This window comes from Panulirus ornatus, chromosome 19 (assembly GCF_036320965.1).
Source record: "Panulirus ornatus isolate Po-2019 chromosome 19, ASM3632096v1, whole genome shotgun sequence".
Classification (NCBI taxonomy): domain Eukaryota; kingdom Metazoa; phylum Arthropoda; class Malacostraca; order Decapoda; family Palinuridae; genus Panulirus; species Panulirus ornatus.
In genome coordinates this window covers 64,972,293-64,991,913 of record NC_092242.1, presented here as the reverse complement: position 1 = coordinate 64,991,913, position 19,621 = coordinate 64,972,293, and the positions used below count along the sequence as shown (strand labels likewise).

Genomic DNA, 19,621 nt, shown 5'->3' with positions numbered 1-19,621 from the left:
TTGCATAATAAGAACAGATACCAGAAATAACTGAGAAAAGCACCGAGGAACACTACCTTAAATTCAACTGTGGGGAACAATGATAAAGAGGTGGCATGAACTACAGATGTGCATGAAAAGTGTAACAGCAACCTTCAGAAAGTACTTATGTGCCATTTTGGAAGCAATTTTCAATGCACAGATATTTGAATTTTGGATGTTTTCAGACTATAGATATTAACAAGGAATTCTGAAGTCAGAATTAATTTTCTGATAGCCAAGTAAACAGCCAAAATTATATAACATTTATTCGTAGTATATGTGCTGAGTTTTTAATATGTGACTGCACACACATGTACAGTGATCTATGTGTTGTGGGTGACTGCACATGTCTAACCTCTTGAAAAAGGCTGGCAACATAAATGGTACAGATGTTTCTCTTATACTTGCTTCATCTATGTACCTCTTGCTTTATTTGGGTTGTCACCTGCATTCCAAGTGCTCCATCTCTATGCTAAACTTTTATGTGATGATTTTCAATCTACAGATTAAAATACTTCTCGGATGGTCTCTCCTATAGCACATTAATTGGAGAGATTTAAAAACATAAATACAATTAAATAACTTAATGTATTACTTGAAACAGTTTTACAGATATATTGTTGAGTTACTATCTAAGGTAAAAACATAAGGTGTCACAAGAGATAAATTAAAGGTTCACAAACCATGTTAAATTCATGAAGCATATATAATCTGACTACAAAAATTCAAGTCACCTTAATAAGTGATCTCGTAAATATTTACCTGTCCATACCAAAATATATAACTGTAACACATCATGCATCACTCTTTAACATTCAAATATCTGAATGTTAAAAGTGTGTAAAAGTTGTAAATGCAGAACTCCAGATACAGAGTTAAACTGCATGACTGCACAACATACAGAAAAATCGTAATATATTAAACTAAGTGACTAATTTGCAATCTTTTCAGCTGATGATGATAACTGCAGAACACAATATATCACTGCTGCTCTATTTTCTGCCATACCAGATTACATATGGTATGAAGCCCAAGGAACAATTTGGCTTGCATCACAGTAAATGAATAGGTACATTATATACATGATACCAAACTCATGAATACACCCGTAATTGTAAAACTTACCGTTCATTTTTAAGGTGCTCATAATACCAAGCAGGTAATGCCACAATGAGCACAGAATGCTGTATATGTAGGATGTTTTGAAGGCTTGGTGCATTATCACAAACGTGTCATATATTTACTTATGCAGAACATTTGAGTGATACTTACCACAGACTGATGAAAAACTGCACAGGCTTATATCACATGTGGCATCTTACCCTCATCGCCATCCCAAACTAGTTTAGCTTTAACTGCCTTGCGGGTAAGACCATAAAATTTTAGTGGCTTAAGTTTACGTTTAGTGGCAGTAAATTTCCAGCCAACATGACAAAGGCAGCCTGAGCATTTTGCTATTTTCCAAGCATATCTGCAAAATAAGCAAAAGAACATCTCTGAATATGCATATTTCATGGAAGTCATAAAATTCTATTACACCCTGGAATTCTCGAGTAAACTGGAATTATTATTTTAATTATATTAAAGACCGAGGAAGTCCTGGAAAACTGCACTGAGTGCAATAAAATCTTTAATTTATATATATGCTTATGTGAGACAAGAAAGCCTATTTCTGGGATGAAAAGCCAACTATGCATTGCATATTCTAATGTCAAAACTCATGTCCTTCTGACATAAGACAATGCTGTAATCTACACTTGTAATTCAGTCAAAACTCACCTGGAAAATAACATACATATAAGAAATTTCTTAAATATACTGAAATGCTTATATATGAATCCTAACACAAATGTAATACTGAAATGCATCTATCCTGACTAAAAACAAAATACATAATACAGACATACTGTCCAATTGTGAAGATAATTATTATTATTGATGTTATTAATATCATTAATACTTATATCCCTTGGAATGCAGGAAAAGAAAACTGCCAACTTATCACCTGTACATTGTAGAAAGCAACTATGAAGGGTGGGAGCAGGAGCTAGAAATCTTCCCTTCCTGTATTATTATTATGTTTTGAAAGGAGGAGCAGAGTATGGAGCCAAGTAAACATATTTTTTCTAAGGCTATCCCATAAACATGGGAAAGGGCAAACAAGGGAAAATATTATAATTACATTATTCTTTTATATTATTATACTTTGTCGCTGTCTCCCACGTTGGCAAGGTAGCATAAGGAAACAGATGAAAGAATGGCCCAACCCACCCACATACACATGTTCATACATAAACGTCCACACATGCACATATACATACCAATACATTTCAATGTATACATACATAAACATACACAAATATCTAAACATAAATAAGTACATATTCATACTTGATGCCTTCATCCATTCCCATCGCCATCCCGCCACACATGAAATGACACTCCCTCCCCTGCGCGCACAAGTGAGGTAGCACTAGGAAAAGACAGCAAAGGCCATATTCGTTCACACTCAGTCTCTAGCTGTCATGTGTAATGCACCGAAACCACAGTTCCCTTTCCACATCCAGGCCCCACAAAACTTCCCATGGTTTACTCCAGACGCTTCACATGCCCTGGTTCAAAACATTAACAGTGCGTCGATCCCAGTATACCACATCATTCCAATTCACTCTATTCCTTGCACGCCTTTCACCCTCCTGTATGTTCAGGCCCCAATTGCTCATTTCACTCCATCTCTCCACTTCCAATTTGGTCTCCCATTTCTCCTCGTTCCATCCACCTCTGACACATATATCCTCTTTGCCAATCTTTCCTCACTCATTCTCTCCATGTGACCAAACAATTTCAATACACCCTTTTCTGCTCTCTCAACCACACTCTTTTTATTACCACACATCTCTCTTACCCTTTCGTTACTTACTCGATCAAACCCCCTCACACCATATATTGTCCTCAAACATCTCATTTCCAACACATCCACCCTCCTTCACAACAACCATATCTATAGCCCATGCCTCGCAACCACATAACATTGTTGGAACCACCATTCCTTCAAACATACCCATTTTTGCTCTACAAGATAATGTTCTTGCCTTCCAAATATTCTTCAACGCTCCCATGAGTGGATGGGCCATTCTTCGTCTGTTTCCTAGCACAACCTCATTGATGCGGGAAACGGTGATCAAGTATAATAAATATATAAATAAGTATATACATACAGAGAGAACGTTATCTCGGAGAGAAAAATGGGAATAGTAGTTCTAACAATATCAAAATGGTTGTGAGGCATGGGCTATAGACAGAGTTGTACATAGGAGGGTGGATGTGTTGAAAATTAAATGTTTGAGGACAATATGTGGTGTGAGGTGGTTTGATCAAGTAATGAAAGGGTAAGAGAGATACTGAATGAATGGACAGTGTAAAAAAAAAAATTCAGGGCCATTAGAGAATCAATATGGTGAATCTTGGCTACATAATGGAAGCCATTTGCATATCTTTTGCATGTCACAAAAGGTAACTAAGACAAGTGGAAGCAAGCAATTGGAAATCCTCCTCATCTGTGTTATCAATTTCTAAAAGTGTGAACAAATAAAGAAGCCCAACAATGATTTATCCTTGAAGCCTCAGGCATCTGTACCTTAAAGCAGGAAAGACAAAAAGATACAAAAGAAAGTAAACATAGTATTTCGCTGCTTACATTACTAATTTCAACACTGCCAAACTTTTCTTTTTCATTTTGTCTCCCAACATTTTGGTGTATCTTAATTTATAATTTCAACATGTAAAAGTAAAATTGCCTAAACTGGCAATTAAAGCAAACCTAAAAGCATGAATAAATCAAATATAAACAAAGAAATAAAATGTATGTCTACTACCTAAATCAGAATTAGTCAAACTGTGTTCCAATACTAGCCAAAGAAACAGTATTTTACTTTTACCTACCCAGGGAACCATGAATGTTCTGTTGATGGCCGTACATTGTAAGTAAGATTGGAAGCTTTACTGAGGGTCAGCATTTCATGGACATATCCACCAGGATTTACAAATGTTCCCTGAGGTCCTTCCACTGACATAGAAAATATATCTGAAGTGTCCCCAATTACTTTGGTGCACTGAGTACACGTTAACATTTTGCACTGAAAAAAGAAAGTCACTGTGGTTAAGTATCCTCATAAAAATAAGAAGGGCATTTCTACTTTGAATAATTGCGTGATAAGCTGGCATTGTCCACAAACATACAATCTCTCCATGTATCACATAACACTTGAGAACACTTAACTCGCATAATTCACATGATTCTTTGTTACTCTAGATTTTTCCTACAGTAAGCATTATGTGTTAGCCCTGCCTTTTGGTAGGAGGAATAGATAAAATTAGAAAGTAGGAACATTATACAGTACCATTAGGTAGAAATAGTAGGTAACAATATCAGGTGGGAGCATTAGATAAAAGTAATAGGTTGGAACACACAATAAACCCATTAAGTTAGCGCCTCTGAAAACACCACGCTGGAGTTGCCCTCTGCCAGTGGCTTGTTATGGGTGAGGCACTAAAAGCTAAAAATTGGTAATGGAGTTCACCACTTATGACGACTCTTCTGCTATGACCAACCCCTTGAGGGAGTTCCTGAAGGGAACAGGTGTCAGAGATACAGATAGTGTGATAAGCAAAATTAGAATTAATAAATAATAATAATTCTTATTCTTGCACGCAAATTATGACAAAATTAGCAAACTGAAAAGGAAATAAGTTTTGAGCTATGAATTAGCAAACTAAACATTTCAGTTTCAAAGAAACATGGTCAGAATGCCCACTTCACCATCTTCAAACTTAAGCTGAGGTGTGAAGTGGAACAATATCATTAAAAATTATCAAAATCCAAAGTGATTATGTAAAGGACCTAATTAAGTTAATGGATATTATACTTTAGGATGTACTGGTGTTCTTACTTTTCACTGATGCCCCAACACAGAACAGAGATAGCACAGTATTAGTCCCTAGAAATAGACTGAACCATAAAAAACATATACCAAAATTATTTTCAGTGTTCTATATGACAATTGTCTCACCTTAGAGAGAACAGAAAGAATGTATCTAAGGCGCTGGGTGGGAGTATTTAAACTTAAGAGAGCAAGACGGTGGGTATCATCCAATGGAAGGTTGATGGTAGCCCAGTGTGACAGATCTTGAGGATCACATGGAAGCTGCAATAAAAGAAATATAAAAATAGTCTTTTCAAGGTAGACCACATTCTTAATAAATAAAAAATATCAATGTAATAACAGTTAGTGTCATACTAACCATACATAAGGACTAAAGCATTCAAGGCAACTGCTCTAAATGATTCGTTGCATTTGACAAGCGACAAATCAATTTCCAATCTTAGTTGCATGACAAGCAAAAAATCAACTCAAAACCTTCAAAAGAATAGCATACTGAAAAAACAATGAAGTGTCACATCAATTTAGTAACTGCAGCAGTACATTCATCAGAAACAATATAATGTCTTTGTTATTTTAGCATAAATCAAAAATGTAAAAATTCTCATATGAACACAACACTGATAAGCTAAGAACATAATTAAACATAGACCTTAATTAACATTTTGTCATAAGAGAAAAACCCTTACCTAAATTACATCTAACAAAACTGATATTATATCTGTTACTGATAGTATGGACAAAAATAAATAAAATTATGTCCGATGATATGTCAGAGGAGTACACATTCAACAATATCATGAAAGTAAGCTTGCATAAGAATGAAAGCATGTGGAGGCAATGAAAGAGTATGTTTTAACATTTACAAAGATAATAATAATAGGTTTACACAAGTAGAAAATCTGGTTTCATACTTACCTTTAGCATGTTTGGCTGAATCATGGTACTTCTTTTTATCTCATTCACAACTCTTTGTGCCAAGAGCAAATCATCATACTGATTGTACACCCATAATGGCCAAGGGGTCAACCATGAATTTCGCCCCCTAACACGCCAGGAATTGGGTGTTCGAACTAAAGCTGTAAAATGACATATTACATATTGATAAATGTCATTCAAAATCACTGTATTTTTTAAGATGAGAGTAAAATAAAATTTCTATTGAAACAGCTCAAAAAGCATTGGATAAACATTCTGTATGTAATATCTTGCTCTGAAAAAGGAAATCTGTAAATGAATATGAAGAATAAAAATCACATTTCTCTTCTCAACTTGAGTGCCATAATAATCAGGTGTTTGAAGGGTTACCAAAAATTCCAAAGCTATAAAAACGTGTATTGCCTATTCTTTGGTAGCTCCATGAAGATCAGTAAATTGCCAGGCATAGGTCAACAATAACTCCTCTAAACACAATGTTAAAAAAAGCTTAAGGTGGGTATCAGTTTAATCCAGAAGGTTGGTGAAAGGACTGAAACAAGATAGGATAAGAGGGAGAAGTTGCTCCATCAATGACTACCACAATGGAATTAAAAAGAAAGCTATGCATTAGAGAACAGAAGGAAACACAAAGACTACAAAAAGTTAACTTAGGAAGCAAACCCTTATGCCACACACCATCAAATGCTTTGTTGATACTGAGAGCTTTGACAGAAGATTCACCATAATCCCTGATACAGAAAGTTTAGCCAGTGTCCACATATATGAAAGTCTTGCACAACTGGTATTTTTACAATCTGAAATTCATGGGTCAGCTAACAGCCCAGCATGTTCACACTCTTAAGAAAGAGACATGACCCTATCCCTCCATGAGGACTCTACAGAGAAAGGCCATGAGATATTTCAAGAGTACCTGACTTGACATTAAACATCATGAATCAACTGTCTGGGGTACATAACCTTAAAATGATGTTTTAACAAAATTCAACCTTATTTCACATCAACCCATAGTACAGCAACATCCTGATAGCATTAAAATCTATTTTTTTTCTAAACATTACTTCACTATTACAAAACTCACTGGTCCACGTTAATTTCTTACCTAAGTCACGAGCTTGAGCAATGTGAGCATTAGCCTCTGGGGGATGAGGTAGTGTTAGCTTATCTAAGGATTGAAGACGCATCATTTCAAATGGATTTCCCATCCGGATCTCAGGCAAAATCTGCACTCTTGCTACAATCAGCCTAGTTCAAGAAAATACTCTTAATACACATGGTAGAAGTGACATGTGAATGGTCTCAATTCAGCATTCACTCTCCTGACATTAAAGGTAAAATCATGTCTGATTATCTTTTATCATGAACTACAAGCACCCAAATTCTAATCTTTAACATACTAACCCAGTAGTTTCTCGGCGTGTTGACATAACCTTAAATCTTTGGCGACCTTTGGCTTTTATTGACAATGTTCCAGTGAGTTCTTCTTCTTGATATTCATAGATTTCTGCTGTTGTTCCATATCTGGCTTTCTCTGAGGTTCCATCTTGAGACATTCTGGAAATATTATTCACTACAAGCTAATTTAGATTTACATCCTTTAAGCCTCATTTTGCCATGCACCTGGGTATCTAATGCATAGCTTCTCCCACATTCAACAATTCTGGCACATTGCCACATATTTCTCCAAAATGACATCTCTCACATGCTCAAGCTCTTCACTTTGTCCTCAAATCTAATTTGAATGCCACCTCTATAACTTTTTAATTCATTTAATTCAAATACACTGAAGTCATTCTCCCTATATACATTCCTCCCACATAATTATTACAGATCATGACTCCACCATAATTCATCAAAACAATTATCATACATCTATGATTTACTGACATCTGCTTTTCTCAAATTTGTCTGATCTTTCATTCCATCATCTATTTTACAGTATTGTTATATACCCATGATTTGAAAACATACACTCCTCACAAACTTATCACACTTGATGGCTCACATTCTTTCCTCTCATTAATTTCCCTTGGTCAAAGCTAAAGAACTCTATAATATCTTATCTTCCATTCTCACATCCTCATCCAAAAATAAGAGTCCTTGTAACCAATCTATTACCTGTCCCTCCATAATTCAAACTTAGACTTTACAAATTCTATATCATATCTAAACACATTATCATTACTAAACACTATATATACCAAAACCTCTTCATCATCATTTGCATCTTCATGGTATTTCTTAATTTTAATACTTGGTCGCCATTTCCCACACTAGCAAGGTAGCAAAAGGAACAGATGAAGAAAGGCCACATTCACTCACATCCATTCAATAGCTGTCATGTGTAATGCTTCGAAACCATAGCTCCCTATCCACATCCAGGCCCCACAAACCTTTCCAAGGTTTACCCCAGATGCTTCACATGCCCTGGTTCAGTCCACTGACAGAATGTTGACCCCAGTATACCACATCCTTCCAATTCACTCTAACCCATGCATGCCTTTCACCCTCCTACACGTTCAAGCTTCGATCACTCAAAATCTTTTTTTTTTACTCCATCCTTCCATCTCCAGTTTGGTCTCCCTGTTCTCCTTGTCCCCTCCACTTCTGACACATATACCCCCTCTGTCAACCTTTCCTCACTCATTCTCTCCATATGTCCAAACCATTTCAGCACACCCTCTTCTACTCTCTCAACCAAACTTCTTTTATTATCACATATCTCTCTTACCCTTACATTACTTGCTCGATCAAACATTTCATTTCCAACACACCTCCTCTATATATAGCCTTATCTATAACCCATGCTTTGAATCCATAATATCATTGCGACTACTACTCCTCCAGGCATACCCATTTTTGCCCTTCCATATAAATGTTCTCTCTTTTCCACACATTCTTCAGTGCTCCTACCCTACCCTATGACTATCCACTTCCATGATTCCATTCGCTGACAAGTCCATTCCCATTCACCTAAAACGCTTAATTTCCTACACTTTTTCTCCATCAAAACTTACACCCTAACTAACTTGTCTCTCAACCCTGGTGAACCTAATAACTTGCTTTTATTCACATTCACTCTCAACTGCAAAATTTTAAGTTACTAAATCATCATAAAAGCACAATGTGGTTTACTTTCAGGAGTGACCAAGACCAAATATAAAGTAGTTTCTAAACTACATGATTAATCTACATAACATCAGAGAGTTAAAATGTTGCTGTTCTGCTGTCATGTACATTTGTGTAGGATTTAGAATATAGAATCCCCTCTCACTCATGAGGTCATCACATCTAATACTGCTAATACCTGATTAAGCCATTTTTCTTTAAACTAGCATTGACCGCCCTCTCACTATGATCTGATTCTTCATTAACCTACTGCTCTTACAAAATGTTTTGGTCCAAAGTGCCATTCTGAATAATCTTTTGTCAACACTAATGGGCCTTTGTTCCTGACCCTTAAAGTTCTGAAGGTAGTACAGTGACCCTGCACTATGGACCTCCCTGTTTCACAAGAAAAACAATAATTCTTACTTTGAATGAACAATGCCAAAAGTACGGTCCTTGGCAATAACATTCCGCAACATAGAAACATGTAAAGGGTGAAAGATGGTCAGTGGGAGTGTCTGAGTTGGCACCAACACCAGGTTCATCAAGGAGCTGTGAAGCAACAATGGTATCGTCACATAGTCATTCTCTTCCTGGACAGTGCGGCCCCTTAACTCTTCTGTCTCACCAAGGTACTGGAATGGGAAAAAATTATGTTTAACATATATGTAAGTGTACAATATATATATATATATATATATATATATATATATATATATATATATATATATATATATCTTTCTTTTCTTTCGTACTATTCGCCATTTCCCGCATTAGCGAGGTAGCGTCAAGAACAGAGGACTGGGCCTTTGAGGGAATATCCTCACCTGGCCCCCTTCTCTGTTACTTCTTTTGGAAAATTGAAAAAAAAGAGAGAGGAGGATTTCCAGCCACCCGCTCCCTCCCCTTTTAGTCGCCTTCTACAACACGCAGGGAATACGTGGGAAGTATTCTTTCTCCCCTATCCCCAGGGATACATATATATATATATATATATATATATAGATTGGGGAAGAGCAGTGTGGTTTCAGAAGTGGTAGAGGATGTGTGGATCAGGTGTTTGCTTTGAAGAATGTATGTGAGAAATACTTAGAAAAGCAAATGGATTTGTATGTAGCATTTATGGATCTGGAGAAGGCATATGATAGAGTTGATAGAGATGCTCTGTGGAAGGTATTAAGAATATATGGTGTGGGAGGCAAGTTGTTAGAAGCAGTGAAAAGTTTTTATCAAGGATGTAAGGCATGTGTACGTGTAGGCAGAGAGGAAAGTGATTGGTTCTCAGTGAATGTAGGTTTGCGGCAGGGGTGTGTGATGTCTCCATGGTTGTTTAATTTGTTTATGGATGGGGTTGTTAGGGAGGTGAATGCAAGAGTTTTGGAAAGAGGGGCAAGTATGAAGTCTGTTGGGGATGAGAGAGCTTGGGAAGTGTCAGTTGTTGTTCGCTGATGATACAGCGCTGGTGGCTGATTCATGTGAGAAACTGCAGAAGCTGGTGACTGAGTTTGTTAAAGTGTGTGAAAGAAGAAAGTTTGGAGTAAATGTGAATAAGAGCAAGGTTATTAGGTACAGTAGGGTTGAGGGTCAAGTCAATTGGGAGGTAAGTTTGAATGGAGAAAAACTGGAGGAAGTAAAGTGTTTTAGATATCTGGGAGTGGATCTGGCAGCGGATGGAACCATGGAAGCGGAAGTGGATCATAGGGTGGGGGAGGGGGCGAAAATTCTGGGAGCCTTGAAGAATGTGTGGAAGTCGAGAACATTATCTCGGAAAGCAAAAATGGGTATGTTTGAAGGAATAGTGGTTCCAACAATGTTGTATGGTTGCGAGGCGTGGGCTATGGATAGAGTTGTGCGCAGGAGGATGGATGTGCTGGAAATGAGATGTTTGAGGACAATGTGTGGTGAGAGGTGGTTTGATCGAGTAAGTAACGTAAGGGTAAGAGAGATGTGTGGAAATAAAAAGAGCGTGGTTGAGAGAGCAGAAGAGGGTGTTTTGAAATGGTTTGGGCACATGGAGAGAATGAGTGAGGAAAGATTGACCAAGAGGATATATGTGTCGGAGGTGGAGGGAACGAGGAGAAGTGGGAGACCAAATTGGAGGTGGAAAGATGGAGTGAAAAAGATTTTGTGTGATCGGGGCCTGAACATGCAGGAGGATGAAAGGAGGGCAAGGAATAGAGTGAACTGGATCGATGTGGTATACCGGGGTTGACATGCTGTCAGTGGATTGAATCAGGGCATGTGAAGCGTCTGGGGTAAACCATGGAAAGCTGTGTAGGTATGTATATTTGCGTGTGTGGACTTATGTATACACGTGTATGGGGGTGGGTTGGGCATTTCTTTCGTCTGTTTCCTTGCGCTACCTCGCAAACGCGGGACACAGCGACAAAGCAAAAAAAAAAGAGTGAGTGCTCAAATTACAGAGGTATAAGTTTGTTGAGTATTCCTGGCAAATTATATGGGAGGGCACTGATTGAGAGGGTGAAGGCATGTACAGAGCATCAGATTGGGGAAGAGCAGTGTGGTTTCAGAAGTGGTAGAGGATGTGTGGATCAGGTGTTTGCTTTGAAAAATGTATGTGAGAAATACTTAGAAAAGCAAATGGATTTGTATGTAGCATTTATGGATCTGGAGAAGGCATATGATAGAGTTGATAGAGATGCTCTGTGGAAGGTATTAAGAATATATGGTGTGGGAGGCAAGTTGTTAGAAGCAGTGAAAAGTTTTTATCGAGGATGTAAGGCATGTGTACGTGTAGGAAGAGAGGAAAGTGATTGGTTCTCAGTGAATGTAGGTTTGCGGCAGGGGTGTGTGATGTCTCCATGGTTGTTTAATTTGTTTATGGATGGGGTTGTTAGGGAGGTGAATGCAAGAGTTTTGGAAAGAGGGGCAAGTATGAAGTCTGTTGGGGATGAGAGAGCTTGGGAAGTGAGTCAGTTGTTGTTCGCTGATGATACAGCGCTGGTGGCTGATTCCTGTGAGAAACTGCAGAAGCTGGTGACTGAGTTTGGTAAAGTGTGTGAAAGAAGAAAGTTAAGAGTAAATGTGAATAAGAGCAAGGTTATTGGGTACAGTAGGGTTGAGGGTCAAGTGAATTGGGAGGTGAGTTTGAATGGAGAAAAACTGGAGGAAGTGAAGTGTTTTAGATATCTGGTAGTGGATCTGGCAGCGGATGGAAACATGGAAGCGGAAGTGGATCATAGGGTGGGGGAGGGGGCGAAAATTCTGGGAGCCTTGAAGAATGTGTGGAAGTCGAGAACATTATCTCAGAAAGCAAAAATGGGTATGTTTGAAGGAATAGTGGTTCCAACAATGTTGTGTGGTTGCGAGGCGTGGACTATGGATAGAGTTGTGCGCAGGAGGATGGATGTGCTGGAAATGAGATGTTTGAGGACAATGTGTGGTGTGAGGTGGTCTGATCGAGTAAGTAACGTAAGGGTAAGAGAGATGTGTAGAAATAAAAAGAGCGTGGTTGAGAGAGCAGAAGAGGGTGTTTTGAAATGGTTTGGTCACATGGAGAGAATGAGTGAGGAAAGATTGACCAAGAGGATATATGTGTCGGAGGTGGAGGGAACGAGAAGAGGGAGACCAAATTGGAGGTGGAAAGATGGAGTGAAAAAGATTTTGTGTGATCGGGGCCTGAACATGCAGGAGGGTGAAAGGAGGGCAAGGAATAGAGTGAATTGGAGCGATGTGGTATACCGGGGTTGACGTGCTGTCAGTGGATTGAATCAAGGCATGTGAAGCGTCTGGGGTAAACCATGGAAAGCTGTGTAGGTATGTATATTCGCGTGTGTGGACGTATGTATATACATGTGTATGGGGGTGGGTTGGGCCATTTCTTTCGTCTGTTTCCTTGCGCTACCTCGCAAATGCGGGAGACTGCGACAAAGCAAAATATATATATATATATATATATATATATATATATATATATATATATATATATATATATATATATATATATTTTTTTTTTTTTTTTTTTTTTTTTTTATACTTTGTCGCTGTCTCCCGCGTTTGCGAGGTAGCGCAATTTCCCGCAATAGCGAGGTAGCGTTAAGAACAGAGGACTGGACCTTTGAGGGAATATCCTCAACTGGCCCCCTTCTCTGTCCCTTCTTTTGGAAAATTAAAAAAAACGAGAGGGGAGGATTTCCAGCCCCCCACTCCCTTCCCTTTTAGTCACCTTCTACGACACGCAGGGAATATGTGGGAAGTATTCTTTCTCCCTTATCCCCAGGGATAATTTATATATATATATTCTTTTTTTATTATACTTTGTCGCTGTCTCCAAAACATAAACTGGATCAGGGTTGCCTTTTAAAGTACCACTGAAAAGAAAAAAGAAGCCTGCTCTGACACTGGGTGTTTTTCCATTTCAGACTGTGAGAATAATCAATACCAGGATCACCCAAAGATTTCTGTCCTACCAAACTCAAAGCAAAATAGCAATGTGCAGCACATATAACCTACTGAAAAAAAATTATGTTAGCCATATAGAAATATCAAAGCTGCTGCTCTCAGTTTGTCATGGCCCTCCCACTCAAGAAAATGAGATAAAGACAGTCCATGTACGGGTGGGGCAGAAAGAAGAGACAGCTACCTGGGTCAGATGAGTGTAATTTGAAAACCACTATGCCCCTGTCACTAATCCTCCCAGTAAACAGCTGGGGAGCACTAGTAACATCCCTGGCCAGCAGCTACATATCTACTACTACCAACAAAACTAAGTATTGTAAATGAATGATAAAACCAGGAGTTGTCTTAGCAACAACATACATAATAACAAGAGGTTACACCAAAAGTATAGATGTACAAAAAGTAAAAGATAACGAGTTTCAGCTCAGTTTAGTAATTCATGCCATTAACCTTAACGAAACATACTGTATATTACAACTGTACAGTAAGAACACATGAAAATCTTACTCACAGTATGTCTGGATGGTAGGGTTGTGTCATACTGTTCACCACATCCTTCATCACCACTACCATTGCCATTTGGACCATCCGACTCCTCACAACTTTCATATTCTGCCCAGCTTACTGCATCTGGAATTAGGGTTACAACTGCATTGTGTTTCTGGAAAAAGAATCACATTACACCCAGTGGCTATCTAATAACAGCCAAAAGTTAATTCAAGAATGGAAAAACCTACAGTAATTTGACATCTAATCCAGTGATAATGCAAAAACCTGATATCAAAGTTAAAAAACGATGTTCTGACAGTCCCTCAAGACTAATTTGTATTCTTCTATATCAGTTGGTTTGTAATAAGAGACTGAATGAGTATCTCCCTGAAACCAGTGATATAATCAACCACTCTTTCTATTCAAAATTCTTTCCAATTGGTGCGGACAGATCAAGTAGACACAGTCTCTCATAATCTTATATCCAGTCAGTTACAAGAAGACCACTTCTACACATATCTAAGTACTTCTCAATTTTTACATCGTGCTAACTAAGCCAATTTTTCAAGTGATAGTAATGTCTCCATTCATCACTCCATTTTCACGGGAAAATTACTCCATTTCACGTAATCGAGCCACTCTCTTGGCATCATATGATATAGCTCCAGCCCTATACAATTCATTTCCTTATCTGTCCACCTCTTTTGTAGTCTGCATTTTCTTGTCATACCTTTGAGTCCCAGACAAGATAATCAGACCACAGCCAACCAAGCTGTTTATATCGCCTTTAGGGGTGACACACTCCATTTCCTTATGTTAGCTGCTGGCTTCAAGGTCCTAGATGTGCGTTTTGCCATTCTAAACATATGGAGCTGTGCAACACTTGCAACTGGCAAGAGACTTTAACAAGACAATAAATCAAATTCTGACAAGTAAAACGAAAAAGTGTTGTAACAATGATGAATTCATATAAAGTACTATGGATTTCTTTGGCTTAAACGATATGAAAAGCCTCAAACGTGAAGAGAAGAATGTGTCATGCAAATATAAAGTTGAAAAAAAGTGAATATTTTGCCAATGAGAAACATATCATAACAAGTAAAACTACATCTACGAATAAGTTGACACATTGCCTATAGGTCATTAAACCAAAACATCTCTTACGGGTAACCATATAAATGCTTGAACTTATATAAATAACTTCCTTTATGTTGGGTTAAATTAATGTTATGTATTTTGCTCGTTTTTACCCCACAATGCCTCTCTTCGTGAAAGCCCCGCCCAATTTTTCAGAATTTACCTTGAGACACACAACAAAGAAGTATATCAACTATCTGTAAAATGTCCAATGAAATGCGTCTCAACATAATTAATAATCTACTTTTGAACTGGTCTTAAAACGATACCATAATACCATCAAAATGAAATGCTTCCGATTTACCGTACACTTTTCATTATAATACACTGCCACTTTGTTCACTTTCACCAAAGCTTTGTCATGATGGAATACTTCCAATCCTGCGCCATATTATGATCAAGACAGCCGCAAAGCTTTAACTTTCTCGTGTCAGGAGGACACCAACCTTCATCTACAAGCACCTCTTCCATCGGGACGAGGTCCTGCTCCTCCCCTTGGGCCTCAGCTTGAGCTAAGGCCCCTACTTCCTCCTCCTGCTGCTGCTCCGGACGACCTTCTTGCCTCCTCTGCTCCACACCTCCAGCCCTGTCACCTTCCACTTCCGCCTCCATTTCTTCCTCCACATCCCGCCCCAACTGTCTCTCCTCTCTGTCAGCCATCAGTTTCCTTGACTACGTCACAAACACCATAGAAATTGACTATCAGCGATCCCCGACAGACACTGTCAATCGAGGGTTATATTATGACGTCGCTTGTGCAGCGTTCCTATCTTCCGCTGCCTCGGCGACCACTATTTCCATAGATTATCTCATTGCTCTTTCTTGTAAACCAACAACATTTCCTTTATTACATCTGATTTTTTAATCTAAACTATTACATTAATATGCTCTAGATGATTCCTGAAATTAACAAATGTCAACTCATTACAAGCATAAACGTAAACAACAGATTTTGAAAGGATTTAAATTAATTCATTTGGGGTTCGTGGTGTTGGAGTGTTCGAGCAGCAGAGAGTCAACCATATTCTTATATAGCTTTACTATATGTTAGTTAATATGGACTTTGAATTTGACATAAAGCCTACGAGTGAATTCTTAAGAATAACGTTGCTAAGGTAATTGCAAGGCACATAATGACTGCATTGATCCCTAGACCGTATGACGTCATAAGCTTCATTGCTTCAATGACAGCGGATTATAGACCGCCATATTAAATCCTGCAGCTGTAAAATGCATTGTCTATCGCCATCTCATCGGGGAAAACTTTCTCGAAGATCCTTCTCTTTTACTGTCTATTTCCATATATAAGAATAAGTAAAATATAAAATATTATCAGTGTACTCCACCAGATAAACACGTCGCAGACCATTTGGTCATATATTCTGTATCATATATGTACTTCAACAAACACGACGACTTCATGATTATTACAGGAAATTCACAATTTCTGGTGAAAACGAAGTCCCTACTAATAATAAGTGTCATCCACCTTAGAATATGTGATTTTAAGCTGACATTAAAATCGTATAAATAAAATTACTTCGGGTGAAATATTGTGCCACTATTCTTACACGAGTACAAAGGAATTTAAGAGGATCATAGAGCACTGACGTTGTTGTTTGTGTTAGTGTAAGACAAGAGAAACTATTAGATTAGTGCGATTAGCGTAAATAAATGATTATTGAAAGAGAAAAACGTGTTTATATATATATATATATATATATATATATGTTCTTTTTCTTTTAAACTATTCGCCATTTCCCGCGTTAGCGAGGTAGCGTTAAGAACAGAGGACTGGGCCTTTTTTTGGAATATCCTCACCTGGCCCCCTCTGTTCCTTCTTTTGGAAAATTAAAAAAAAAAAGAGAGGGGAGGATTTCCAGCCCCCCGCTCCCTCCCCTTTTAGTCGCCTTATACGATACGCAGGGAATACGTGGGAAGTATTCTTAATCCCCTATCCCTATATATATATATATATATATATATATATATATAGCTAAGGAGACCAAATAATGTCAGTTGTGATTTTAAGCAAAATATGTTTAAAGTCTACGCTTAAGACGCATCTATGGTAATGCTTTTAACTTCGTTAATCGATAAATCATTCCATGTATTAATATTCCAGCTGAAGAAAAAGTAATTCCCATTCGCGGTAAAACGTAAAAAAGGCTTTGAAGCATAAGGACAAGTACTATTCACAATAGTAGGGCGTGCATGAAAGAAAACGATTGTAGGAACTTTAAGGCGGTCTTTTTAAACCCAGAGTAGTCGGCTGGTTTTAAAGATGGTTGACAGGAAATGGTTTCCGTACATTATGTATGACAAGCAGGGAGAGGATGAAGACGGCCGACGAGACAGCAAAATAACCACTACATGTATCAATGTATTGTCTTATTGAGGAAAGTTTCCTTTGTATGCAAGCTGCAGACTATATGTGTACGACAGTAAGCACTATAGATCTTAGGTCGGAAATGCCTTGAGATAATTGAAATACACGCTAACTGGACTAATGGTTCAAATAATTTAGGGTCTCAGAGGAATTTTATCAGGAAGTACAGTTTCTTTCGGGTCGCTTTCTCTTCTCCATCACTCATCCTGTTTTTTATCTACTACGATTTTATGCCACAAGCTATAAGGCCAAAAAGGGTATGGAAGACGAGAGAGGGGTGGAATGCTAGTCTTCAACATTAGCAACTCATCTGAGATCCCCCAGGCCCGGATACGATGAACACATGCATCCCTTCTCAATGGCCATCGGTTCAATTTTTGGTAGTCACAAACTGATAATGCAATTTTTGTCATACTTCGCAGCTTCTTTTCTCTAGTAATGTAGCGCCAAGAGATGAAAATTGGCTTTTTTTGCTTGCATTCATTCTCTAGTTATTCATAATGCATCAAAACCATTCCAGCAACAATTGCCAAGCCCTACAGATTTTGTGGTTCTTCAACCTCATATGCCTGACTCTTTGACACCATGTATACTAACAGCCCATATACATCATTTTATCCCAAACATGCATTTCACGCTCACTTAACTATAATGGATGTACCAAACAAACATTTAGTCTTGTAGTTTTTCTTTTGCAGTTGATTACCTTTAAATTTCCATGCTACAGCCCAGAAGACATAAACAACCTCCACTAATGCCATCATGTTTACAGTAAAAAAATCAGAGCCTAAGCCATGGTTTACCTTGAAGGCTTCATACACCTGAATTCAGCCCATTGGCTGCAGGCTGCCCCAAATATCACATTGATTCAGTTTATTCCATCCTATGTGCACATTTCACCTTACCCAAATATTCTAACCCTGATAACTGAAATCCTCCTCGCCATTCTTCCACTTGGCAAGGTGCTAGACTCCTTTCATTCATTCACTCCCTAAGTCCCAATCATTTTAGCAGCAACTGGTTACTCTCTCATCACTTTCTTACCTTGCCTCTTTTAGTCATTCGGAACATTATCAATCAATCTCGCACAAAGTATTTAGGCATTTCCAATGCATCCACCCTCTTCATCTTTTCTAAACAAAACCCAAGGTTAACATCCATACAATAAAGTTGAAGCTGTACCTTCAAATATACCCAGTTTTGCCACGGCAGACATTGACACTTTCCTTTCATACACTCCTTACTGTATTCAGAATCAAAGACCCTCTTCCAACCAGTCCCCTCAGTCTCAAACACTCATGGCACAGCTTCTTTCAAGTCTCCCAAATTAACTATCGTAAAACCATTCTGCTTTATCTCCCTTGTGCACCATTTCATCTTTCACTTTTCAATTTTCTCTCCACACTCCCAAGGTTTAACTCTTTCTTATTTTCTCTCCGAGTCTGTCACCAATGAAGTCATCTGTAAAAGGTAACTGGTTTGTCTCCCTTTTCCCTGTCAAATCAGTAGTAGTACATGGGAATGTGGTGAAGAGGCACAAAACAAAAAAGAAATGTATGCTACTATGGATAGAACATATCGAATAAAATGTATAAACTAAAAAGTCTATTTGGTTTGACTACAGCAGTGAGTTTTATCAAGAGTAAGACATGCATTAAGTAGAAAGAGATGAGGGAAGTAGTTCCAGTTGAATAGGTCTTGACGACAGGCTGGTATACAGTCTTCTTGGAGGTGGAAGGGCCAGGGAGGCAAGTCAGTTTGCAGATGGTAGATTGAAACGAGTAACTGCAAAACCTGGTCTCTGAGTTTGGGAGTGAGTGTGAAAGGATAGCAAATGCAAGAAAAAATGTGAACAAAATCAAGGTTACTGGATTAAACAGCAAAACGAGACATGTTAATTATGAAGTATGAAGTAAAGCAAATGGAAATTAAGATGCATCACAGGGTTGATGTGGTGGTGAAGGTTTAGCAGTGGACATGGCAGCACACACAACCACAGATGATAAGGGAAGTCATACAGCGGATGAGGCTACAAAAGTTCTGGAAACATTAACAAATATGCAGAGAAGGTAAAATAAAAAGGGTAGTTATAGTAGTCTCATTAATGTATGACATATGACATATGAAACTAGAGTGAATGTTTGGAATGACATGTTTGAGGAAAATATGTGGTGTGCAGAGG

At 38.1% G+C, this 19,621-nt stretch overlaps 1 protein-coding gene across 1 annotated transcript; it reads right to left on the bottom strand.

Moving 5' to 3' along the window:
• Positions 1 to 272: 272 nt before the first annotated feature.
• ohgt (E3 ubiquitin ligase component cereblon) lies at positions 273 to 15,804 on the bottom strand. Its single transcript, XM_071674178.1, has 9 exons — positions 15,497 to 15,804; positions 13,936 to 14,054; positions 9,432 to 9,640; positions 7,299 to 7,451; positions 7,000 to 7,142; positions 5,880 to 6,040; positions 5,091 to 5,225; positions 3,964 to 4,157; positions 273 to 1,492 (listed from the first exon to the last, which is right to left on the bottom strand). The coding sequence occupies exons 1-9, from the start codon at positions 15,708 to 15,710 to the stop codon at positions 1,321 to 1,323; spliced, it is 1,500 nt and encodes a 499-aa protein (XP_071530279.1). The 5' UTR covers positions 15,711 to 15,804; the 3' UTR covers positions 273 to 1,320.
• Between the last annotated feature and the right edge of the window lie 3,817 nt (positions 15,805 to 19,621).